At 48.4% G+C, this 26,482-nt stretch overlaps 2 protein-coding genes across 2 annotated transcripts; both read right to left on the bottom strand.

Moving 5' to 3' along the window:
- Positions 1-6,014: 6,014 nt before the first annotated feature.
- Positions 6,015-6,629, bottom strand: FNDC10 (fibronectin type III domain containing 10). The gene has a single exon (XM_088536103.1). It carries the CDS (start codon positions 6,627-6,629, stop codon positions 6,015-6,017), a length of 615 nt encoding a protein of 204 aa, XP_088392229.1.
- A 5,006-nt stretch (positions 6,630-11,635) lies between these two features.
- LOC104574276 (uncharacterized) lies at positions 11,636-25,463 on the bottom strand. Its single transcript, XM_088536132.1, has 14 exons — positions 25,273-25,463; positions 24,343-24,417; positions 23,692-23,741; positions 22,389-22,442; positions 19,712-19,862; positions 18,462-18,544; positions 17,683-17,826; positions 17,332-17,580; positions 16,607-16,764; positions 15,567-15,778; positions 14,064-14,131; positions 13,618-13,779; positions 13,021-13,092; positions 11,636-11,781 (listed from the first exon to the last, which is right to left on the bottom strand). The coding sequence occupies exons 1-14, from the start codon at positions 25,457-25,459 to the stop codon at positions 11,671-11,673; spliced, it is 1,776 nt and encodes a 591-aa protein (XP_088392258.1). The 5' UTR covers positions 25,460-25,463; the 3' UTR covers positions 11,636-11,670.
- Between the last annotated feature and the right edge of the window lie 1,019 nt (positions 25,464-26,482).

Raw genomic sequence — 26,482 nt, forward strand, 5'->3', positions numbered from 1 at the left:
TAAGAAGGTCACCAGTGTTTTGCAAAGCAGCGAACAGGTCAGGCTGCATTCTGCCTCAAGGTGTGCACCCAAAACGGGCCAAGGAAAGGAAAGTACCAAGGATCTCTGCCTCCTAGACGCCAGGTCCACCCAAGAAGAAACTTGGAGAGAGGTCCTCAGGCTGCAGGACATGAAGCAGTTCAAGGAGGTCCTCTGGATGCAGGACATGAAGCAATTCTTCCCTCCTTCCCACTGCTGAGAGCAACTCAAATATGTCACCCTTTTTCAAGTCATGTTTCAGGCAGAATATTTTTTCCATTTTGGACCCAAACTCTATCTCCTTTGAGTCCCTTTCTAAGCATGGGGCAATGGGAGCTGGGCTGACAGCATAATACGTAACGAGAGAGGGTGCTATCAGTGAGGAGGGGGAATGCCCTCAAAAGTCCTGCTTTGCCAACAGCAAACATCAGACACAAATCTGGGGAACTCTAAGCTGTCTGGGGCTGGATGTCAAACCAGTGTCAAACCCCAGTCTGCCTAGCAAGGTTCCGTGTCCTTTGGGATAGTTTCCACACGTTTCACCTTGAAGGGGACAAAGTAATGCTGGGGGCTGAGAGTGAGCCAAGTTGAGAAGCAGCCAGGTCACCAGTTCAAATCCAATATCAGCTGACGAAGCGGCCACCACAAATGCATGGATAGATCTCTGCCTGGTCGCAGTGGATTTGTTCCCCAAATCCACTCTCCATCTTTCCACGGTTGCCTTCTCTCTGATTATGGGTGGAAAGCAAGTGTGTCCTTCTGTTGTTTGCTGTGCTGTGACTCTCCTGATTAAGTGCCTGGCAATGAGCTCCTCAAAGGCAAAGTGAGGCTTTTCTGGCCTTTTGATCCACCTCTGATGGAGCCAGCATTCTTCAGAGATGTGAAAGTGCGGCACAATCTTTTCAGTTATTTAACAAAGAAAATGCCGCTTTATCCTCCCAACGGCCTCTCTCCCTTCAAAACAAAACTCACTTTAACTGTTTCAGCACCCAAAGTCGCATTTGCTCTGTTCTCAGTGCAAACAATCATTTTATGAATTAACTGAGCTCTCCTCTTTGCTCAGCTAGCTGGTGTCTCCATGCTGGCTGCTGCCGTCCAGAACTCCTTCTGCTAGCTAGTGCCACTGAAAACCACCCATGAACCCATGTTATAGGGGTGATTTAACTGCCAGCTGCTCAAAGCTTGATGGAAGATCTCAGTCCAAGTTTTAGCTTCAAAACTATCTAAAATAGGGAGGGAAAAAAGATGTTTTCATGTGACAAGCACATCAAGGCAATGCTCCTTCTTCAGCACTTGAGCCCTGCCAGTCGTTGATTTCCCCCATCTCTGTTAAGCGGAATCATTTAACTTTTGATCAAAAACTCCCATGCGGCAGACTGTGTATATATTTAGTAATTAACTCATTAGGAGGGCCGGCCTATCAGCAAGCTGTGAGGCGCTCGCCCTCTCGTGACGGCTCCTGGGTGCTGCTGCTTGTGCCTCCGCTCTCCTCATGAGCTCACAGACCCTTCACCCTCCAAAACCTCCCTTTTCTTGCCCATTTCTGCCTTGCAGGACCAGGGAACTGGTGGCAAGAGACAAGATCAGGCCACTGAGGTAACAACTCCTCAGTACTTGGCACAAATTTTTTCTCTCGTTCCCGCTTGTTTCCCGACAAATTCTTTCCACGCTCTTTCCCCTCTATCACCTCATCACTTCCCGCCTAAACCTTTCCCCTCCCCTCCGTGCTTCCCACGAAGACCCTTCATCCCCCTCAGCGCTTCCCGCCTCAGGTAGGATCACAACCTTCAGGAGAACAGACTTCACCCTCTCCAGGACATAAATCCCTTGGAATTGGGGAATGGGATGGTGTTCAAGGTTCGCCTTCTCCAGGCTCAAGAACGGTCCATCTCAATGAGCCAGAAGCCAAGCGAAGATGGCAGGAGGCCTGCATGGATGAGCAAGGAAACGTGTATTTGCTTAGGCTAAAACCTGTCCAAGCATCACTGCTATAATGTGGAGCCTTCACCAGGAACAAAATGAACTGTGATTTGGGACTTTTCCTCCTTTCAGCCTGCTCTTCCTAGCCTTTCTTGTGGAAGACTGGTGAAATGAAGCACCAGCCTGCAGTCTTGCAAGCAGTTTGGTGCCTTGTAAAACTACAACCCCAGGTCTCCTTGGAAGCAAAATTCCAGCTTTCACTTGCACCTCCAAACAAAGTCGAGCAACCTTCCTTTTATGCACTTAGGGACTTAGAAGAGATACTAAGGGACTTAGGAGAGATACCATCTTTGCCTGAAGCACAGACTATTTCCTCCAGAAGCTTCAAGACTGGGGTCAGGCTGAGCTTGAGCTGCTTACATTTAAGCAGTTATTCTCCTCACATTCAGCACAGAGCAAGAAAAAAAATAATAAAAAACTCCTTAGTAAGCATATCACTCTTTATTTTAATTCCTGCAGAAGTGGAGAGTGCTTGATATTTGTATTGAAAATGACCAGAACCCAAGATCAGGTAAACTCAAAGTGTAGCCTTTGGATTTTTAACACCTGTGTACTTATCTCCTAATAGGGGGAATCCATACTTGACTAAGACACTACTGCTGCTTTTTCCCAAAGCATTAGGCATATAATATTCAGCTTCTTGGGGGTTAGAAATCAGCATGCTGCTGATTTCTTAGCTGATGACTACACATACATTCCTATTGGGAATTGCTGAAAATACCAGATAAAGCTTTATTTAACTGCGCAGTCTCACACAACAGTTTGTGGGGTCAAATCAATATCAAGTCTATGTACACGTAATTCTCCCCATTATTCCCTGAAAAAATAAATTTATGTAGTCATGATAGAGGAAAAAAAATCTAAATTACCAGTTATCAGTAGGTTGATGGATGTTTTACTTAATGTCACACAGAAAAGGGAATATTCTGATTTTCTTTTCTAGACTCCAAGATGTATTCAATTATGATTTAATCCACTTGAAACAAATTAGAAGCTACGAGATATTGTTTTCCACATCCCATCTATAATGTATTGAAATAAAACAACACTGATAAAAATAATCATTTAGAGAGTTACAGGATTTTCCCCAGGAGGATTCACATTCTTGTTCTACATCTCCTGCTCTCGTTTGTCTCTCCTCTGTCCAACATACTGTTGCAATGCAATCCACAGAAGCAGATGCATGAAGATGTGACATGACTACAGATTACTCTCCAGCAGATGGAAAAGGTGCTGTTTCAGCTGATAGCTGCATCCTACCAATACCTACAGAGGTGCCTTGTTCCAAATGTTAATATGCAAGCTGTAAATTAACTCTGGCGTTCCGTTTTCTCAGATTTGCATCAGCGCTACGGCAATTTACAGCTCAGGCTGTGCATAAGATGAAGTAATTCAAATGGTTAAAGACATCCGAGAGCTAAATGCAGCTCATTGGAAGGTCAAAAAGGGATTAATTATATTCAGAGGCAAAAGACACTTAGCTACCATTATTAACTATTTTGGCTTATCAAGTTTTCATAGAAAGTTACAAGTCAGGCTTGTTATATCTGAATGACTAAAATGATTACCGTGAGTGTTGCAAATCCCTTCTCCCTCTGAAGATGTATAGAGATGAGCTCTCTGTGCTGGGCACAGCGGTCCCCTCTGCTCGGTTGTGATATTTGAGGCTGTTCCAGATGATATCTCTAGAATTAACCTCTTTCTATGGTTATGGACAGTATCATGACATTCAGGCAATGGAAAAGGTGGCCCCGAGAGGTTGCATGGTCTCCGTGCTTGGAGAGGTCCCTTCCAACCAGAACTACGATCAATCTCAACCTCTGGTAGGAAAAAACGTGTTTGGAGAATAACTCTATTTTCATTTTCCCATTAATATTGCAATAAGTTTACATTGGGGAACACAATATCACGACGACCAGCCTTTCGACAGTTACTTTGTGAGCAACACAGACAAGATCTTGAACCCTTAAATATTTGTGACTTTTTCTTTTATTATTCATTTAAATGATTCAGGTTAATGCCAAAGTGTTACAGGGCTCATTAGTTACACATTTACTTTTTACATTTGATAATTCATGGTGAAATGAAGAACAGAACAGTAACACTCGTGACAGAGGCTGACAGAGCTATACAGTATCAGTGCCACTATCCTGAGCAGAACTGGCCAAAGATTGACTTGAAACCTTTAAAAGAGCTTTCCTCCAAATCTACTGTTTTTAAATTCACAGAATTAAACCACTAGCTACAATTTGTCTTTGTATTCTTAACAAATGATTGCTTTTTTGTTGTTTTTCAAGCAGTCCATCTCCTTAGAGACAAAAAAAACCCCATGTCATTGTCCTTCATTGTCAGTGAATGACACCGTCATTCCACAACTGCAATTCTAAATATTGCCAGGCTACGTAAATCAAGTATACAGGTAAGTAAACAAAAAGAGAACACTTGCAATTTGAAATCAGCTGCACAGGAGAAAGAAAACAGAGCAAGAACAATAAACAGCTATTTCTGCCCAATAAAAGACAGAGCTTCGGTTTCTCAACAACTCTCAAGTTATGGAAATCACAAGGAAAATAAATCTGTGAGATAGAAATCATACTACAGAGAAGGAATAAGAGTTGTCACCTGCAGTAGAGATGTGCTCATATGATTAGTACGAATACTGCATTTTATTAAGGACTGCAAATATGTTCTATATTTTCCCTCCAATAACAAGCTAATATTCCACAAACTACCAGAGAAAAACTATATGACACTGGTCATTCACCAATGATAAACATTTACACAGAAAAATCACGTGTGAAACTGAAGGATTTTAACAGCAGTACCCTGCTACAGAAGAGCTACTGTTCCCCTGCTTCTGCTTTGTGTGTGTTTAACGTGATATAATGTCATGGTCTATTACAGCAGTCAACTATGTACAAAGAGCACTAACGAAAAATCAGACACAGCAGCTCGGGGGCACCTGGCTCTGGTTTATGAATATAGGAAAGTTCAAGTAACATCACCCGGAGTTTGTTTTCAAAACAAGAACACAAGTTCCAGAGGCAGAAACACCCGAGGAGAGTTGTCTATGACTACAAGAACACATATATCATTATAAATGGGACAAATTCTCATCACTAAGGCACAAGAGAATTAATACTAGAATATGGCTAAAATCTTATTTGACTACAGTATTGGGTGAGCAGTTCAATGAGTGTTCCTGTGTTCAAAACACCAGGCTACAACGTCAGTGAGTCTGTGTGCAAGATGTTTCTACCTTAGTGCAGCTTGCACAAAGCATTCCTAAAAGAAAAAATATATATTTTGGGGGGGTGATGGTGTTCATTACTACTTATCATTTTATAATTAAAGATTAGGCTCAGAGATCAAGCAGGTCTCTGAACTTACGGACAGCAACGGTGCGATGCAAAACCCACCTGTGCCGGGGGATTTAGGAGGGTTTTGGATCAAGTGCCGAGTTTTGTGGTTGCGCAGGGCTGTTTCTCTCACCAAGATGCGAAACAGCGTCCCAGCCTTGGGAACACACTCAAGTTCACGTCTAGACTGAGCAGACTGAAGTTGAAATAGGCTTCAAAACCAGGCATGTTCTGGAGAGTCTTCCCAAAGCAGCCCTTGTGAGATTTGCAGCTTGTTTTCAAACCCAAACGTGTTGCTGACACTTCAGGTGGATATCGGCCTTTTCTTTAAAACTTTTAATCCACCCGTGAGTCCAGAAGCCAGGCATGGCTCAGGCAGGAACGCCGGAAGAGCTCTGAATTCAAGGAAAATCCTGGGAGTTTGGAAGAAAACAAAACCAAGACAACCAAAACCTCAAGCGACGCCCTGGGCAACGCAGCCCAGAGAGTCCCTCTGCGGACACTGAGGAGATGCGGAAGGCCGAGGTGGACATATTGCCAGGAGCGGTCTAGCCCGTAGAGCGGAGAGACGGCCGGCGACGGCGGCCACCGCTGCCCCATGGAGCCCTTGTCCCCACAGAGCCCCTGTCCCCGGAGATCCCCCGCGGCGGCCGGGCCCTACACGCGCCGCGTGGCGGCGGCCGGGCTCATGAGGTTCTCGGTGATGTAGGCCACGAGGAGGCAAATGAAGACGAGCATGACACAGATGGAGCCGCCCACGGCCGTCATGGCCACCACGATGTCCCGCATGGCGGCGGGCTCCACGCGGAACTCCACGCAGGGCGCGGGCGGCGTGGCGGCGCGCGGCGCCCCGTAGCGCGCCTGCACGCAGACGCGGTAGCGCACGCCGCCGTGCGCCTCGCGCAGCAGGTAGTCGCGGCACGCGGCGCCCAGCTCCACGCTCTCGCACGGGAAGCGCGTGTAGGTGCCGTCCCAGGAGCAGTTGAGCGCGAAGCCGCGCAGGCCGCCGGGGCCCCACGGCGGCGCCCACTGCAGCAGGACGCTGCCGTTGCGCAGCACGTTGGCCACGAGCGCGCCGCCGGGCGAGCGGTGCGCGCGGCAGGCCCGCGCCGCGCACTGGAAGGCGCGCGCCGGCGCGCGGAAGCACAGGCGCCCGCTCCCCGCGCCGCGCACCTTGTAGGGGCACCAGGGCTCCGCCGCGGGCGCATCCTCCTCCTCCGCCGCGGCGCCCAGGCACAGCAGGGCCAGCAGGGCCGGCAGCGGGCAGCGCATGCCGGACGCCGCGGCATAGAGCGCGGCGGAGCCGGCGCCGATGGAGACGCGGCGCCGCCCGCGTTAACTCTCACCGGGCCGCGCGGCGCGAGCCAGGGCACAGCGCCGTGCGCGAGGGGGGAGCCCGCCAGCTCCAACAGCAGCAGCACGGCCTTTTTTTAAAAAAAAACCTTCTTTATCTACACCTATTTTTATCCCAAGCTCTTTGGGAGTCTCTTCAAATAGTTAAAGTGGTAGAAGCTGCTCTAAAGCCCGTGCGTTTTCCACAGGGCTGCGTTTTTAATGAGGTTTTACCTAGTGTCCTGGATGTTTAAGCGCTCCTGCAACCAGAAGTTGCTTTTCACCCAGCGGGAGAGGCGGGGATGGCCCTAAACGCTGCTGCGGGAGGGAGGCTTCTCTCCATCCCCTGCTCCAAAGGGGAAATACGGCTTTTAGTGCTTAGAAAGTTGTGGGGTGAGCACCTGAAAGCATGTCAAAAACAGGAACGGGGATGAATAACCTGGGAAATGGTCTCTAAACAAATCATTTAAAAATAATAGTACATAATAGGGTAGAGAGGGAAGGTTTCCCATCTTCATACAGACATCAGCTGTCCCAAGCTCAGGATTTTTCTGTCGCTAAAGTTTCCTACCTTTTGAAATAAGCGATCACCCTCGCACTTCGATTCATCTCGCAGGGCCCTTCAGCACTGAACTGACCACAGGGTTGATCCTTTAAGGCGGTTTCGCAGACTAGCTGCAAAACACCCGAGTTTTCGCGGGATCTTTAAAACTCCAGCAAAGATCCCAAGTGGTGGCGTTTTCTTTCCTTGCTGTGTTACCTATTCGGAGGTACAAAGTACTCTGTAGATCTTGTAAGTTTTCATTAAAAGTATTTATTGCCTTATATAAGAGGAGAATATAACAAAAATAAGATCCTGGAGCCTGTTTTTAACAGACACGGCTAAACAAAAGCCAAACCCAAAACATACACCACAGACTTCATTAAAGCTGTAATTTGAACGTATTCAAAGCATAATTCATGGCTATCTGGGACTTGTTAAAGTGATTTTGGTTGAGACGTGTTGAACATCAACACGACCAAATGGTTTCATCCAGACACCTTTTCCAGTCTGAAAGATTTGCCTTTTTAGAGGAGGCAGTTTCTTCAAAAAATGTTTAAACATAATTTCACAATGTTGAATATCATTTCATAAAAGCAATCTCCACATCTAGGTTTTAGCCAAGGGTTTTTTTTGTTTGTTTGTTTGTCCTCTGCTTCTATAAAGACAGATATCAAAAATCTCTCAATACTGGCAGGTACCAAAAGGCATCACTGGGGAGAAACAAGCGAACCAGAACAGGATCATGGTAGGAATTAACGCTAATATTTTAGCAATGGCTTTCCTCAGAGCAAGCCCTTGGTCATCTCAGAGCAAGGGCAGGAGCTGCTGCTGAAGGCACTTGGTGGCTGCAGCAAACCCACTGTGGACATTCCAGAAAATCAAGATCCGACAGCCCTTCCTGCAGCGTGCGGCTGTTTGGGAAGTATCCGGGGCCAAACCACGTCCGTGGTGCCCCCGAGCCTCGTTCGATGCCCTCTGCTCCGAAGGGCAGATTCTGCTCGTTTCGGCGGGCAGGTCTTGCCCCAGCAGCGCGTGGCACTTTCTGATGATTCACAAGGTGCTTCAAGTTCCTCTGTTGAGAGGCCAACGCACGGGTCTGGCATTTGGTGCAGGGAAGAACAACGTTTGGCACCGCAGTGCAGATGTGGTTGCACGTGCTCCATCATTTAGCCTCATTCCACATCTGCATTAAAAGCTGAAGAGAGAAAAAAAAAATGTCCCAGCCAAGAATACCTTGTTTTATGGAAAGCTATAGAAGCCTCTTCCAATGATCTTCCTCAAATAGCTGCCAAAAAAACAGGAATTGGAACAGAGAATAATATTCTTCCCTTTGCATTCAGTCATGCAAGGCAGTAGTACAACTGGAGTAGCACTGTCTTCCTTAGAAATGAGTTTATTTTCTTAAATTGTGTGTATAAACATAAATCAGAGGGCAGCTGTGGTTCGGGGTGCTGCAGACGGGTCACTCGTGCAGTTTAAGTGCTTAGGGCATTTTCTCCTCCGTTTGTTTCAGATGTCTTAGGAGGGGACAAATCTCATTAAAATCCTATTAGGTAATTCTCACATTTTAAGCCCTAAAACATGCCATATAAATGAATGAACCTAATAATCTTAAACAGGCTTGCGAGCAAAGGGAGAGTGGATTACAGAGAAGCAGTTTTCATTAAACACAGATGTCATTTAACTAATTGATAGCTGTATGTCTGCCTAATCTATGCCCTGCAAACAAGATTATTTCTAAGGGTACAGGATATACTATTAATTCTCATCATCTGACTAAAGATGCACATAAGCCACTGGATGCTTTGACATCGTGAGCTCTGGAGATGCGTTTACAGAAATCTCATCTGCACGTTATGGAGCCCAACAGAAAAAGAGCAGGTTCCTGTTCCATCCTTTAGAGGCCTTCAGGCCCACAGCACAAGTTTGCTGCTTTCCCAGTGCTCCTCTACTGAATATTTTGCTTCCTATTCCATCCCCTGCGAAAGGAACCATGGAAATAGTCCTGAAATGGGGGCAACTTGCTATAATTCCATCAATTAATCCTGACCACCCACAGTCTCCGCAGCACCGTGCTAGTCTTAGGCTTGGATAGAACCAGGGCAGCAAATCCACGGCAGAGATGCTCAGCTCCCAGCTGTGGTGGCATGCAGCATATGGTCACTAAAGCTTTCTCCTTGCAGGGAGCTTTGTTTAGGGTTGAGTTGCTGGAGTTGCCCCCGAGCCGTATTCTCCAAGATTACTCATCGCAGACATGCAAAAGCTGAGAATTTGCCTAATTTAGACAGCTCCCAGTCTCTCTGAATCAACATGCAGCCTCAGCCCCGCTGGGGGCCTCTTTCCAGCACTTGGTTCACTTGCAGTAAGGTCTGAACCTACTTATTCCAGCTCATGGTCACAGGCTCAGCTGAGTGTAGGGAAGGAGAGGAAGCAAAAGCAGCAGACAGATGATTCTGCTGAGAATGTCAGCAGAGCAGCAGATCCAAAACTCCTGCCACGGGCCATATTGGGTCCTGGTCCTACACTAAGCTGAGACAGTAACGTCCTACCCTGCCTGCTGGGAATTGCAGTTTTTGATTAGGATGTACCCGGGCAGATAACTGCACCTCCAGCTAATCCTGCTCTGAAAGGGCTATTTATAGCAGGTAGCAGGGACTGAACAGTTGCATGATGCAGCTCTAACACATCATTAACTATTGCAAGTCACGTCAGATGTCTTCCCCCTATTAATAGCTGCACGGCGTGCTCCTTGGCGGGCTCCTGAGGGGACGGCCACAAGGACACGCCGCTTGGCTAGCGGAGCCTGGCGCCCGGGTACAGCCGTGTCCCAGGGTCAATATTCACCCCAAGGCACCGCGTTCTCCTGCGGGATTGCAGGATGTTTCCCAACTGCTCCGACGTGCACAGCAGGGAGCCGCTGCACAGCAGCGGATCAGGCCTGGGAAGTCCAAAGAGGATGATCCACTCCATATCCATCATTATCATCCAGCTCTGACAAGGGGCAGCAGCTGGGAAAGACGAGTCCTTGCTGCTTCCGAGGCAGGCGAGCAGGAAGCCGCTGCTTGGGCACTCCATCCTACCCCGAGTTTGGCTCACACGGTGGATTGTGCTCGTAAGACAAAGAGGATCAAGAAAAAAAAAAAAAAAAAAAAAAAAGGCAACAAAACAACTTAGAAACAACCTGAAAAATTCTATGGCATTTTAATTTCAAGCTCCATTAGAACTCTGGAAGAAAAAAACACCTCTCCTGAGATCTTGAGAAGAGGGACAGCTCTTCCGAGATGCTGCAGCTGCTTAGACATGGATTTTTCATAAAAATCAGCCCTGTCACAAATAGATGCCTGCTGCCACCCACTGCTTGTGTTTAAAAAGTTTTTATTGTGAGGCAGTAGGTCAGTCTGGTCCTTCCCAAACAGTGTCCATGACGTGCTTGAAGCATCCATACCACCAAAATGCTAAGTGATCAGCCTGGCAGCTGTGCCAGGAAATTCTTCCTTCATTCCAGCACAGTGCTGGTCTGTTAGCCCACATCCTAGGATGTTCTTCCTCCGGGATAAGTGTCCCATGGACCCAGAGGGCTGGAGGACCTGCAGAGGGTGCTGCAGGCTCACAGTTGTTTGGGAATCTTCCAGCCCATCGCAGAAAAGCCCTGCTCAGCTCAGGCCAATTCACATCTACTGGAGCCCAGGGTACAACGGCAACATCAAGACAAGTCCTGGACAGGGAGGCTCTGAGCCCTCAGTCTGACCCAGCAGGACAGTGATGGATGCAAAGCCCAGGAAAGAAGAGATCTACAGAATGACTGGGAAAGGGTTCCAAACCTGGAAAAGGATCCAGTCACACGTGCACGCACACTCCTGCTGGCACATGTTCATTTACTGGTGCTCGTGGTTGCTATCACCCTTGCGTTACTCCGGACATCAATCAGGTTGCCCTCCTCTCCATCCTACTCTGATGGAAGCAAAGGATGTTTTAAAAGAAAAAAAATATTGAACAAAATATTGTATGAAGACAGATCACTCTGTGATAGCGATCAGTCAAGTAAGTCCAGGGACCAGTTCAGGCAGCCCTGCTTTGATGTGAGAGTCCTGAATCCCTGCACAGATAGTCAAAAATAAGAAACTCTTCTCAGCTGTGAGGGGAAGGAGAGAACAAGGGAGAGAAGAAAACCAGTCAAGAGGTGCTGCTGAGAGCAGCGGCAGGATAACGTCATTCCCACACTCCGAGAGCACTTCCATACCATTGCCCTGAGACAGGGCGATGTCCCCGCACGTAGACACAAGGCCCAGCCCCAGCCTGCTCAGTGCCTGCAGAGGCAGCATCTCCTCCTGCCTCTGCCCGTCGTGGGCAGCGTTTTACACCGGAGCCAGCTCCGTGGGGGAGTTCCCCTCCAGCCGTCCCCTCGCTCCAGCACGTTCCACCTTTCCTCAGCATCTCTCAGTAGTAGTTGTCCTTCTTGCCAGCAGCTCCCTGGACGCCTGCACGGTCCTTCTGCTCTTGAACAAACTCCAGGTCATCGTTGTCGTCCTCCTCCCCTCCACGATCCTCCTGGGTGCAGAGGGAAGAGTCAGCAGGGTCAGGAAATGAGACTAACACAGCTCTGGGCTGCTGCTGGCTGGGGCTGTTTTTCCACACCAACCACCCAGGGAAACCTGCAGGGTGAGAACCCAGCCCTGCCAGGGACCTTTGGATGAGGCTGGCGAGTCGCTTCGCCACGAAGCAGAGGTTGGCAGCCCACACTGCCGTGCCCACACCGACAGCTTTGACCACATTTACTATCCTAGCATTACAACACACTTTAATATAGCCTGTGGGCACTGTTAAAAAAAAATAGAATACTATATCCTAACTGCACCAAGCTTAAAAGCAGTGCAACAAATCCCACCCATGGTACAGCACTCAGCACGGTCTCCACTGTCACTTTTAGGTCCCTCTTGCACAGGGCAAGGACAGTCCCTGATATCAGCTTTGCTATTCCCTCCTCCACCTCTTTTTCATTTCCAGCAGGCAGCCCAGACCCTCAATCCGCCATAGGAAAAACCAGCATCAGCCACTGCCAGTAGACAAGGAAAGGAGGAGCGGGATTAGATGTTCAAGAGACTGCAGAGGATCCTTCATTTCCAGGTGGATGAGCCACAAGGCACCAGGGTGACCCTGTCTAGCACATGTGCAGCCATCACAGCTTTCAGGTGCCTGGCTCTCAAATACATCAGGAGATGGATGGGACAAGCAAAGAGAAGGGGAAATTGTGCTCGTCATCTGGAAACTGTGCTCACCAGCCCCAATAACGGGGCTTTTTGCCAGGGTATTTTTTGCCTTGTTTGAAATGGAAATGCAAAGGACACAAGAATGTTCTTTTGAGGACCATGAACCAGAGCTATCACCTGAATGCTGCTAGAAGAAAGCTGTAAAGATTCAGGTTGCTCTGCAGGCTGCAAGGGAGGGAGTAGTGTCTGCTCAGTCAACTCCCAGCCATGGGAGACTGTCCTAAAGCCAAATGTGTCATTAAATGTTGAAATCATCTGGGGCCATAAGTTTAGACATGCAGAAAAACAGCTCCTTTCTACTTCCACCCTTAAAAAAATGGTTCTATTCTTTATGTAACTCCTGATTCAGACTTAAAAATCTTTAAAATAGGATCAAAACACTCAATTGGAAACATCCATCACCCAATCAATCACATCTAGTTTTTTAAAAGCCAATCCATACTTGACCCCTGGCTGCCAGCAGACACAGGCAGCAATCTCACCAGACAGGGGAAAACAAAAAAAACCCTTGATGTCATACAATTTCTTGTTCCTGATCTTCTTGGTAGTCATCCATCGGGTCTTCCCTTCCCTTCGCAGGTCTGCCAGCATCCTGAAAAAACACAGCATGGAAACTGCTAGCACTGCCCCAAGCTGCTTGAGGTCTCTCTTGCCCATGCAGCCGTTTCCTGAAATCATCCATGTTCTGCAGTGGTCATGGATAAGCCCAGCTCCAGTAGAAGTCCTAGCCCTCTCCCTGCTATGTCCTGCTGCTAAATTTGAAGATAAAACAGTAGAAACTGGCAAGGAGTTTAGAGCCACCCTTCCTGGTGAGGACTGAAATATTAATGCTTTTCTAATTCATGACTCACAGAGAGTAGGACCTGGGGGCTCACAGAGAAGTTAGCTCACAAGCCAGGTAAATGCTACAAAGGCTACGAATCGCCTGGAATCAGATGTAGGTGACAAGAGAGAGTTCTCTCCTCTTTGTCACACCCCTGCAGTGGGATTATGGATCCCTCCGGGAATAGCAATGTTTTCCCTTGAATCCTTAAATCCTCCATCTCCCCCAGTTCACTGCTGTGGGTCTCTCCCTGAACCCTACCCTTGCAGAAGTAGCTGTCCTCAGATTTGTCACCTTTGGTGGCTTCTCCTCAGACTCTTCTTTCATTCTGGGCTCCTGGGACTTCTCCAAACCTCCTTCCTCTTTCAAATCTGGTCTTTCCAGCTCAGCTTCTTCAAACTCATCTTCACCTTGGTTATTAGGATCCTGGGCAGGGTCTGCGGCATCATCTGGCACCTGGACAGGAAAAGCCTCTTGTGAGCACCAGGCAGGACATTCCTTAGGGAGGCAGCAGCTGAGTAGCACCCCTCCACCTTTCTGCCTTAGATATTTGACCAGATCTATAGACATTAAGCAACTGTATTCAGAAACCTTTGTTTCTCCATCTCTTTTCACACTTCTCTTCAGCTACATCAGCCTCCTCCAGTACCCTTAGACCCCTTGGGCCCAACAGCTGAGACAGCTGAATCCCTATTCAGAGCTTGGGGGGCATCTTGATGGCAGCACACAATGTTTCTTACCACGGCTTCTTGGCCAACAGCCTCTTTCTGGGGATGCACGTTCTCCTCTCTCTCAATCATTCCAGCATCTGCAAGAAGAAGGGACAGTCTGAATCCTCTGGATAAAAGACTTCCTAAGGGATCAATGATATGGACTCGGATCTGGAATCCAAGTAGATGGAGGATTCCCCACACTCCTGTTCAGACCAGATTAGTGCCTCAGAGCTGCCTTGGAAAGAACTTGATGGCAAAGCTACCCCGGGACAGGCAATGGGAAGTGTTGCTGGTGACACCAGCTTTGACCAAGGAACCACAAGTAACACCAGCTTTACACACTGCTTCCCACTGCCAGCTAGGCAGGGGGAGGCACTAATGAGGGAGAAACAAGCCAGTTTTCTGTTCCAATTTCTCTTCCATGTCTTTTTTTTTTTTTTTTTTTTTTTAGAAATCTGTTGCTTACAGAAAGGCCCAAACATCAAGCACTGGATATGATTCCAGCACATGCCAGCTCTGGCACTTGGCACCCTTCCCATCATCAGCAGGGACCAAATGCTTCTCCCCAAAACACTAAAGGTGCCCGTGAGACAGCAGTGCTCCCTATGGGCCAGCAGCACGGCTTGAGACATTACTTTGGTTGTTAATTCCAGTTAGGGCATGAAGGTCAAGGGCTGTTGGGCCTCATGCTCCCCCATCCCTGCCATGAGGCGATTTCATTGCAGGGGGAAACTCACTTTGATTTGAGCCAATTAGTTCAATTCTTCTCGGGGGACTTGCTGAAAACAGGGTCAGTGAAACACGATGCAGCAGCTGAGCACAGCTGGGTGAGCCCAGGAGAGCCAAGGCTCTGCTCCAGAGGGAAATCTCCTGTTCCTACAGCCTGGGATATTCTTCCCCAGCTTAAGTGATTTTGCCCCTTTGATCCAAAATTCAGTTAAAAAAAACTGGCCTTCATCTCTAGTAACTTAACGACTTTTATTTCACAAAGCACAAACAGGCATTCTGCTGTTTCCCTCACTTTGCCATTCCCATAGCACAGCCCAATGGAAAAGCCTCCCCTGGGAAGGGGGAGATTCAGCCCTCACAAGCTTAACTAATGGATTATTCATTAGTTGGTGTCATGGCCTTAGGACACACTTTATATCAAGTCAAATGCTTCTTTCCTCCTGTTACTAACTGACTGAGTGCAAAACATTTAATGAAATATTTGCTGACTTATCACAGGGCTCTGAGCAGAGCTGCATCAGGAGGAGCAGCAGTTCAACATGTTAAATGAGCTCCAGTTGCCCAAATGCAGTTACTTACTGCACACTTTCTAGCTCAGCTGGCTGACAAATAAAACTCACTGCCCAAACTACCTGCGCTTGAAATTATTTGCTTTTACTCTCTGAAGGGCACTTGGGAATTTTTCTGCCTTGGATAAGCTAAATAAACCCACTTCTAAATAAGTAAATAAATAAAATCAATTCCTAGAGAAGATTCAAGATAAAATCATGACTGTACAGCATAAGATTAGGGAAGCCCTACCCATCTCAAGCTCCTGCTCCTCCTCTGTCCTTCCCTTCTTGCCTTCCTGAGCAGCTTTTTGAAGCTCTCCACCCTGAGTCCAGCTGGGCAGCTGGGGGCTGCCATTCTGCATCTCTTCCCCAGGCCCAGGGGCGAAACGAAGGCTCTTTTGGTAACCATTTACTTGTTCTTCATCCAGCTGGGCATTCACTTTGTTCACTACGTCTTGCCAACTGCAACAAAGGTGAGAAAAAACAGGACGTCCCCATCTCAGTACGCCTAGGAGATTTCAAAACAGCATTTCATAATGGCAAGCAAATAAAAATTCCAATGAATGCAGGAGTTTGGGCTCATTTACTGCTTCTGGCAAAATTAGTGGATTGCATTAGTTACCCTGACTGCTGCATGAAACGGAACATTTAATATGCCACATAAGTACAAAATTATGCTTTATAAATGCAATTTACTATCAGAACTACTTTAATCTCTTATTCATGTGCTAAGATAATGTGCCCATGTAGCAATAAACAGCAATTCTAAATGGATACTGACTCATACCTTGCATATATGCAAACACATAAATCAGAGTTTTGGGAAAAAAATAAGACAGAAGTCTTCTTTATGTTCCATCTTTATTAAAAATAAAAATGCTACCAAGTAAAACCGAGGTGGTTTGGCCTAAGTAAAAAGCACACCAAACACACCATTCTGGGGTGCCCACCCTTGCAGAAATCATTTGCCAAACACCCTGGCTGCCTGCTGCTTCTACATTACCCTATAGCTTGAAGATGACAGACCTTCAAATCTTCAAGCTCCATTTGTTCTTGCAGAGCCTGACAGATTACTGATTAGTGGAAAACCATGAACAAGTCTCAGCTCTAATACACAAATTAGTGCCTCTTAATTAGAGTAACTCAAGGCATTCCTTAGTCCCCCTTGCTGCTGATGGATGGCTGCCATTATGCAAAATATCTTCAGTGTGCTAAACGCAGGGCATTTCAGTGTGCTAAACACAGGGCATTTCATCCCCTGGGAGTGGAAGGGAATTTTGCATCACCAACCTTTGCACTTGCACCCGTTTGCTCCCTGCCAAGGGGTGGCTCTCTGACACCCGAGTCTTTTCCGATGCAGACGGGTGTTTCAGGTCAGACAGTCCCAGTCCAGGCGCCTGGCTTTCCTTGCTGTTTCTCCCCTGGACACGCAGCACCATCCTGACATCCTGCACAGAGGACACACACATGCTCAGGACATACACAAGCTCCTAACTGCATCACATCCTCAGAGATCCCCCTTGTGTTGGCAGAGATCCTTTGAGAGGAAAAATAGGCTCAGAAGTGCTCCAGAAAACAAAAACTGCCCTGTCTGGCCAGCCTGCAGAAAAAAAATGAAGCTCCTTCTTCCACAGAGCTAAGGAGAAATCACTTGGATCATTTAGCTCATCTCTTTTGGGTAGGCAAATCCCTAAGGGGCAGAAAGCAAAAGCAGGGCTATCTCTTAAAAAATGCCATTGTAATAATTGCTAATAACTATAGTCTAACCATTCAGCAATTATACCACCATTTTGTAGGGATTTGCTGTGCTTTAGCTCTCACAGTCAACCCCAGAGGCAGCAAGGTTCTGCAATGTGCAGACACTGCAGGATCCTGACCAAGAACCCTCTTTTCCGGGTCACTGAACCACAAACTCAGGAGCGCCCAGGTCAGGGCAGTTCCAGACCAAGAAAGCAGAATCCACAGACAAATCGCCAGAAAGACCACAGGTCTGAGCAGGGCTGGGCAGAACGTACCGGATTCCCGTTGGGAAGGCTGTTCACGGTGCGGGTGAAGCGGATCACGGGGGCATCCCCGGGCCGCGGCGGCCAGGCGGGCGCAGCCGCGCGCGCGTCTCGCACGGTGGCTGCCTGGGTGAGGAGCCCGTCACGCCGCGGCCTCGGGCTCGCGCTGCCGGGCAAGTCCTGGCCCTGCGGCAAAGGCCCCGGGACATGAGCTCCCTGCAGGCTCCCAGCATGGAGGTTCTCCCGATGCACTGAAAAAGCCTGAAAGGAAGACAGGAGGAGAGTGAACCCTCTGGTTCACAGCCTGGCTCTGAAAAACCCACAAAAATTCAAAAAAGTCCCTCTCCCTTGGGAATACTGCACCTTCTGCCACCCAAGCTGTGATGGGCTGTTGCCCGGTACCGGAGGCTGCTCCTTCTGCTCCTGCTCCTTCCCAGCTCCTACTTCTTTGAAGCTTGGCATCTTCTGCAGCACTTCCTTGAACTGCCTGAACTCCTCCAGCTGGGCCTGTGAGGACAAGCAGGGCACACAGGTCAAACCACTCCTTGCTGATGCTTTTTGGGGCAGTTGTTCAGCACCCGTCTACAAAAAAGCCCTACTAAAATGAAGGGGGAAATGCACAGCCATTATGGTAACAAGCCCAAGCAAGGCTGAGCTGTCTCTGCAGATTCATGGATGTTCTGTGCTGCCCCTTTGCCAGTTTTGTATCTTATTTTATCATGTTTTTACCTTGGCAACACTGACCCAACATCAGTCCTTTGAGCAACACTGTTTACAGCATTGTCATTAGTATAGCTTTTGCACAAGAATTAATTTTGCAATTAGTTTCGTAGCCATGAACAGAGACAATCCACCATCATTTAGGATGGAACAGAAATATGATGCAAGCAACAGGAAGAAGCTTGTTTGGGTCCATATGAACTCTGTGACTCTTGTATCATATCTGTATTTTCAGCTACTGAGACAGATTCTAAGCTGGACAATTTTAGTGGTTCAGAAAGCACCTACACTGCTCATATCATCACAAATTTTAATAAATTATCCCACTGGAATACAGTAAATTGTTATTTATGCCTGGGAAGAGGAGGATGCATGCATGACATTGCCCCATGTTTGTCACATAGGACATGCTCTTGTCAGACCTGGGAGCTAAGGAGCTGCGAGTGAACTTCCTGGTGGGCCTTCCGGAGAAGCTTGCTCTCTTCTCTGAGTTTGAAGACTGTATCTGCAACAAAAGAAAGAATTTGTGCTAAAAGATCTATTTTTGCAAACACAGCATCTCTCTCCCTTCTCATAAAACCCTCTGGACCTCTTAGGGCTCTAAGTCCAGCCACTATCAGAGAGCAGTAGGTAGGACCAAACACACAAGTGTCCCCTTAGTCCCTTTGCCTTCAAGACTTCAGGATTTCTGCCCATCTGAGAAGCTTCCTCCTCTCTGGAGGATCAGTGTGTTACACTTGCTATTACTGACAGCACTTCTCTCAGGAACAGATATTTGTTCCTTCTCCATTTCTCTCATCCATTGCAGCTGAACAGAAAGGACAGCAATGGACAGTGTCAGAGACACCTCAGTCCTGGGAGTTGGAGGTTAAGGAACTGCGTCCTGAAAGGAGGCCACAAAAAGCCTATATAAAGCAATCACAGCACAATCTGCTCTTGGGGGCATTAATTTCTACCTTTTTTTTTTTGCAGCAAACGTATGCCCAGAAGCTCCTGGTCCTTCCAAGCTCTTTGCATGCTTCATGGCACTCGAATAGCAAGAAACACAAACTTAAATTTCAATGCCTTGAATATACTTCTGTATCCTCCAGGAAAGGGGGAAGACTGTATCAAAAATGTCAGTCTGAAGCTCTCTTAAAAACATAATTAGAACTGCCCTGTGTGCATTGGGATTTCTCTGCAGACCACCATGACAAGGAGGGGTATTTTTCTATCACAAGACGGTCACTTTGCTTTAGGCTGAATTGTAAATTAGATTGCAGCTCAAGATGGTACATGTTTCTAATTACAGTAGTGCATCTTTTTACAGCATTCATCCTGAACAGCAAAAAATCAGCATCACTGAATTATTACAGACCTTGGGGATCATCTGGTCCAAACCCCTGCACAAGCAGGGTCCCCTGGAACACATTGCACAGGATCAAGGTGAGTTTTGAAGAACTCCAGGGAAGGAGACTCCACAACCTCTGGGCAACCTGCTCCAGCACTGTTATCCTCACAGTCAAGAAATTCTCTTAAATTCAAATGGACCAGGACACACAGCCTGAAACACGGTGTTCCTACAGTGCTTGCAAACCTTTGGAAGTCTGGAGAAGAGACCCTCCTCTCCTGAGCTCCATTCTTCTCAGCCCCTTTTCTGCTGAGTGTTTTCACAGCTCTCTGCCATACTCACCCTGCAAGTTTGTGACTTCGCTGTCCTTCTCCTGCTGCAGCTGGGCATATTTCTGGTTGTGGGTCTCCACTGTTTTACGATGTTCTAGTTTCAAACTGTTGTGCTGTAGCTGCAGGTCAAGCAGCTGCTTCTTGACATCTTCATGCTGGTTCTGCATGAGGAAGAGGAAGTGACAGAGTCAGTACAAGCAAAGAGGAGTAAGTAAAGCATTTCCAAGACCTAAATTCAAGACTGTTTTGCAAAGGCATCTGCTAACAGCAGCTCTCTTCTGTCCCCTCATACTGCCTGAGAACAAAACATGTTGAGACATCTTTTTACCCAACTCCACTGAACCAGAACTCACCTCCTGTTGGGTTCCCCTGAGAACACACAGGGTCCTTCCAGGTTGTTTTGTCAACACAGTTTGGATGCAGATTGCTTGGCTCACAGGTGAATCCTCACCCTTCCTGACAACAGCTCCTTACAGCACAGGCTGCTCTCCTGTATATCTAACTACTTTAAAAACCTTTAAGTGCTACCAGTGCTTGCATTTAGCCCCAGTAGAACAAAGGCCCAGTGGCCCTGGCACTCTGCCCCGGAGCAAAAAGCTCAACTCAAAGGAGGAAAGAGAAGTCACTGTGCTCCAAAAATACACACAGCACAGAGGAAGAGGCTTTCGTTGTGGAGGGCTCTCAGAAAAAAGAACAAAAAGGAGAGACAAGGCTGTCAGGTTAATCAGATCACAAGATCAGGAGGAAAAAAACATAACCCCCCCACACAGAGATTACAAATGACTTTTGCTCTGGCTTTCAAAGACATTTTGCTCTTACAAGAGCTGCAAGTACCTTAGGCAGAAGGGTCCCCTGCCGTAACCTTAAATATCATTTTGAGACCAAACACTTCAGAGGATATTAGCACCAATATTAGCAAATAAGAATTGTGCGTTTTTTTTTTTTTTTTTTTTTTTTTTTAAGAAACCATAAGCAAATCTGAGGAATATTAAGTCCTCTTCAACTCAAGTCAATTAATTGTAGCCTGTATCCTGTCTGGCACGGGATGCACTTCGTGTCTCACTAAGGAGCAGACTGCTCACAGCCAGAAAGCAGGGGAGAGTCATCCTCGAGCACGGCAGGAAGCCGTGGAGACGAGTGTCTCAACCAAGGTCACACAACGCATCCAAGTCCAGCTCATCGAGCACACGGGGCATCCTCACCCCCAGCCACTTCCTAAAAATAGCTGTGACAACTTATGCAAACGTGAGAATGAGTCTAGAGATGCCGAGTTTGGCTGTAATTGTTGAACAGAAGACCCAAGACACGTTATATATGATTGCCTTTTAGAGCAGCAGCCTATCTGCAAGCAGAGCATTCTCAGCCCAATCGTTTCTACCACGCTATTTCTTCCAAGTACTTTGGCAAATCCGAGGAATCCAGGGAGCTTTGCCATATGCAGACATACTCATCCGAATGCAACGTCACTGTGTGACTCAGTTCCCTTCTCTGCCTCAGAGAGATGCTGTTTTGCTCAGTCAAGCAGAGACAGTGAGAGGCTCAGATACAAATGTCATGGCAATCACATATATATGCAAAACTGGGTTGAGGCAAGACAGAGAGAACATCCTCTAAAGACATTTTACTCTGCGGCTCCCTACACCTCATGCCCAGTGCTCTGCAATGCTTTAAGTCAGTATCCTAGGGAAATTGTGAATCGCTTCTCAGCCACATGGATTCAGGGCAGCGAGTCCTCCCCTTCCACCCTCACCTTACAGGCAACACGCAGTGCCTAATGTGCCTTAATAATGCAGCAGCTTTAACTCACTGAAGCCTGGGGAACTGGAAAGAGATCCCTCAAGAACACCCAATTCTGCCCTGATTTAGAGAGCAGCTCTGGAGATGGCATTTTACAGAATGCAATGAGGATCTTGATGCTCAGGCTATGAGCAAAGAGAGGGCACATCTCATTGCAAGTTATTAGATTCCAGCAATTTTAGGAAGCTTTTGCCAACAAATCTTTAAATTAAAGCTTTCTCCCTGTCTGCATATCCAGGGAATGCTAGCCTGAAATCTGCAGGAAGAGGATATTTAAAAAAAAAAAACCACTTCCAAACTCCACTCAAGATAATGAGAAGAATCATAACAAGATAAAGCCTGGCCACAGCAGGAAGCAGAGCCAGGCAGCTGCTATTTTAGGCCAGAGCCAGGCCCCTCGCCCCTTGCAGGCTGGATTGCTTTTTTCAAGCGCCTGCTCAAGCACAGAGATGCTGAAGGCTCACACTTCCCAAGGGAATGGTGCAAACTCATGTGTAAAAATGCCAAGATGGAAGTGTTCCCACACGCTCAGGATCTGGTGAAGCCCTGAATTCAGCAGGCACACAGCACAAATTCCCTGAGGCCCAAAGAGCCACCAAGGTGCCTCCTCTAAAGCAGCAATACCCTCCAGAGCAGCTTCTCCCTATCAGGGCACAGAAAATGCGTTAACAGAGAAGGGCACTGAGTGGGGGACAATGGGTCTAATGGAGAAAGATAAGAGTGAGCGACAGAGCTGCCTCATGGGGTCAAAACACAAAGGCTACAGTATCTAAAAATCAATATCAAAGACCATGTAAAGATCCTTTGGAAGCGAAATCCTTGACTTTCCTTCCAGTGTATGGTCTTGAGGGCAGAGATGACAGTCACCAAGAATGAGGCTCTTCCCTTACCTTCAGGATCTTGTGCTGGGAACTGAGGGCCCCATATCTGTTCATTGAATCTTGCTGGAAAAAAAAAGGAGATCAGAGAGCCATTAGGCCCAAGAACCCCAAGGTAGAGGAGACGCACACGAGAGTCTGCACAAATAGCAAATTCCCACTCACACACATCCTGACTGGGAAGGGGCACACGGAGATCAGCAGCACAAACACAGCCTGAGCTCTGCTGTGAAGGAGCCCTTCCAAAACAACCAGCCCAGCTGGTTTGCTAACAAACTGCAGGTCATGCTCTTTGCTCGGTTCTAAGCTCTGAACCTAAATACAGCAATAAGGAGTTTGGTTTGATCACTTTTCACTGATTTAGAGAAAAAGTAGCTTAATTATCACCAAAACTCTCCACAAAGCAAGCTGTGGAGTCTTTGCTATCACTACACTTTCATCTATGCACAAATTGCAACATTTAACAAGGAAGAAAGAAAATCAAATCTAACAGATCTGAGAATTTACTCACAATTTTATAATTATTTCACTCTGAGTAAACCTAAAGCAAGTTCCAGTAACCAGGCACTGATCAAACTCAGATGACCAAGAGCATGAAGGGATCTGCACATGTCCCCATGGGGATCTGCACCACTAAATGGACCCGTTTATGTCTCCCCAAGGGTCATGCTTTTCCCTTCTGTCCCCAGTATATAATCCTCACTATTGCACCAGCACCTCAGCACTCAAGACATGAAATTCCCTTCCTACCACATACATTTTTGCTAGGATCTATATATCAGCATAGCTATTGCCAGTATAGCCCACAATCTGACTAATAAAGTACTCAACAGGATAAGAAATTTTACCAACAAGAGAGCATGAATTGTAAGGGAGAATATTCTGATATTCACCCATGAGCTTCTTTCCATAACGGGATGACTTTCAGCAGACACAGATGAGCAGCTGAAAATGATCCCTCTCCTCCAGCAACAGCAACAGATGCTCCAGGACAGAGATAAAGCCAGTCTCATAACATCAAGTAATCCAGGGATGCATTTCTTCCTGAGCCCCTCTTTGCCCTTGCTGAATGAAGAATCATAAGCCTTGGTATTTTATATGCATTAGGGTATTTGTTGATATTATTCCTGATCAGACCTGAGGATTGTGAGGGGGTGGAAAAACAGGCGGGATAGTTCTAGCCTGACCCAGCATTCCCTAAGCTGAAGCAGATCCTCACAAACTGGCCTTGGCACAGGAATAGTAGTGACAAGCCCTTTCCCATCCATGTACGCGCACAAACACACACACATTCTGAAGGACAGACTGTACCCACCTTCTCCTTGTTGAGAGCTTCCTGAGCTTCTAATTTATACACTAAAAAATCTAGAAGTGGAAGAGGAAACAATTTAATGAGCTGGGATTTACAAGGATCTGGTTTATATTTTCAGAAGGAACAGAAACAGCCCCTTGCTAAGGGAAAGGCTGCAGCTCAGCAAGCCGGCGTGCAGATGCTTCCAGGAGACTCCTACTCAGCGCCCTCAAAAAATACAGTCGTACTTTCCATGAAACAAGTCCACCCACTTCGCCTGGCCCAGATGTCCTCCTTTTCCTGCTCTATAGGCAAGTGACTTCCCACTTCAGCCCAGCTACAGCTGCATTTTGATAGCACTGATGCAACAAAGATTATTTATTTCCAAGAGGAAAACCCAGGCTGGAGCCAGATAGCGCTAATCATCTTTAAAGTGCTCAGATGCTACATCACGGGTGATGTTCTTCAGATTAAACTGAGGACTCGTGGCATCAGGCCCCAGTCCATGACCTCCCAGCACCTTCTGCCCATGGGAAAGGGACAAGTTATCAGCCCTCTTGCAAAGCAGGGATGGGGCTCACCTGGACAGGATCTGGCAAGGTCCCCACAGTGCTCTGGGTACCCACAGATCCTCCCCAGGACAGTGGGGGCTTTTAGGCACCCCAAGAGACTCACCTTCCTTCGTCTTCTTGTGCTCCCCTCTCTCCTTCTGCAGGGATCGCTCCAGCCTGGATCTGTGCTCATACACAACTAGGAGAGCAGGGAGAGGCAAAGCATGAAACAAACCCTAGGATTTCCTCCTACACAAGCTTTTCCTCAGGTCATGCATACAGGGACACACGTGCACCTCAATTCCTGCTACAGGCTGCGAATACGGCCCACAGCAACGTGTGCAGGACATCCCTGCTCCTCTCTGCCCATTGCTAGGCCTCTTCCACGCCAAACCCAGAGAGTTTCACCTTTGCCAAAAGAGCTGGACAAATGTGTTCTCAAAATAAAGCAGGTATCCATGGCAACACTGTCTTTGGGAACAGGAAGGCTGGCAGCAAGTTAGCAACCCCGCAGACTACAGCTCTGCCATGCAAACAGGCTTTTTTGGGTAGAAAAATGCTATAAGCAGATGCAGCTGATTGCTTGAACCTGTGGATTCCACAGCCAAGGATCTCCCAGGTCCTTCCCAGGAAGGGCCATCCCTCATCCCCATATATATACACACGTTATGTTTACTTTGCAGCCTTTCAGCTGCTCCTAGGGCGCTGGTGCTGCTGCCACGAGCACTGGCTGCCCTGCAGAGTGCAGCTCTCCGAAGCAGGCCCAGAAAAGCCCATTCCACCTCCTTCCCACCATATCTCCTCTAGCGGCGACCAACAACAGCCTCAAAGAGGCCAGCAGGACTTTTCTAGGGCAGTGGATCTCATCTCTTGCAATGAAAGTACGTGGCTTGATGACAAATGTTCTAATTCTAACCAGCAAAGGGGAGAAAGAGATGGGAGACAAGGTCTCCTTGGAGCTCCTTAGAGGCTGGAGGCAAAGTGGTGCCAGGGCTGGGCAGGGAGGAGAGGGAAGCTCGGAGGGAAGAGCGCGTGCGTACGTGGAGTCACTCACCTTGGAGCTGGGCGGACAGCGCTTCCTGCTGCTGTTTGTACTTCTGGGCCAGGGCTTCGGCGTTCCGCACCTTCTGCTCCAAGTGGCCGTACAGGAAAACCCCGGAGCCCAAACACGCCAGAGCCACCAGGCAAAAGGCGGTCTGCAGGAGCCCCTTCTGCCTCCGGGAGCACACGCCGGTGCCCATGGTGGCCTGGGGCCGCTGCAGACCCGCGCCAGCGCCCCGCTGGGCTAAAGCATCCACTTAGTTCCTCCCCAACCGCCTTTCTCCGATGCAAATTCCTCAGTTCCCCCCCGCACGACTCCAGCGGGGTCTTTGCCGCTGGATAACGCTTCCCTCCTTCCCTCGCAGCTCTGGGGGAACGGGAAGGATCCCCAGGAGCCGCTTATGGCTCATGGCCCGGGCGGAGCGCGGCTGGGGGCCGGGAGGAGCCGCCGGGAGCCGCGGAGCGGAGGGACCGGGCGCAGGGGCGAGCGCGGCAGGAGGAGGAAAAAACTTTTGCTTCCCCCGCGCTGCCAAGGGGAAGGAAGCGGGGAAATCCGCTGGTTTTGGCTCTTCCCCCCCGCTCCTCTCCGAGCAGCGAGCGGAAAAAATAACCCTGCGGGACAGGGGGGCCCTGCGCTGCCCTCCCCTCCCGCCACTCGCGGCAGTTTCCCGGAGGAAGCGGCGACGCTCGGGAGCGCGGAGGGGCCGGGAGAGCGGCCGCGGCATCCGGGCGGCGCGACCCGCCCCCGGGCCCGGCCGGGCCCGCTCCTCACCCCGCGGCCCGGTCCAGCCCCGCGCGGCTCCCGGGACGTCCCGCTGGGCCCGAGGAGAGGCGGCACCAGCCCCTCCACGAGCAGGAGCCACCGCCGCCCTCCTTGTCCTCTCCTCCCCTTCCCGAGCACCCGGGCAAACTGCAGCCGGTACCTGTTGCCAGGAGGAGACAAGGGCAGGACATTTGCACTAAGGAGCAAGGAGGGCATCGCCCCCTGACTCCTACAAGGCTTTAAGAGCAAGAGCTTCTCCCTAGGAAGATGTAAATTAATAAAAGGGGTAAGTGCTTAGGGCAGCAGATGAGCTAGGCCTTTTAAAGGCATAGCCTGAGCTTGCATGTGCTATTTAAGACCCCCGGGTTGATGATGCATCTCACCTGCACCAGCAGCCAGGCTGCCTCAGCTGCTGTCTGAGCTTCCAGGGACACTGTGCCTGGAATTCTGCCTGGCTCCA

Source organism: Tinamus guttatus, unplaced genomic scaffold (assembly GCF_059628265.1).
Source record: "Tinamus guttatus ecotype Peru unplaced genomic scaffold, ASM5962826v1 Tinamus_guttatus_pri_ptg000652l, whole genome shotgun sequence".
Lineage (NCBI taxonomy): Eukaryota > Metazoa > Chordata > Aves > Tinamiformes > Tinamidae > Tinamus > Tinamus guttatus.

What these genes read in the sequence shown, in the direction of transcription:
- FNDC10 (XM_088536103.1), bottom strand. Translation starts at nt 6,629, where the DNA reads ATGCGCTGCCCGCTGCCGGCCCTGCTGGCCCTGCTGTGCCTGGGCGCC.
- LOC104574276 (XM_088536132.1), bottom strand. Translation starts at nt 25,459, where the DNA reads ATGGGCACCGGCGTGTGCTCCCGGAGGCAGAAGGGGCTCCTGCAGACC. An exon ending in CCCAGCACAAGATCCTGAAG is followed by an intron (nt 19,863 to 22,388) that starts GTAAGGGAAGAG and finishes TTCCTCATGCAG; the next exon opens with AACCAGCATGAAGATGTCAA. An exon ending in CACAGCTTGGGTGGCAGAAG is followed by an intron (nt 17,581 to 17,682) that starts GTGCAGTATTCC and finishes TCTTCCTTTCAG; the next exon opens with GCTTTTTCAGTGCATCGGGA.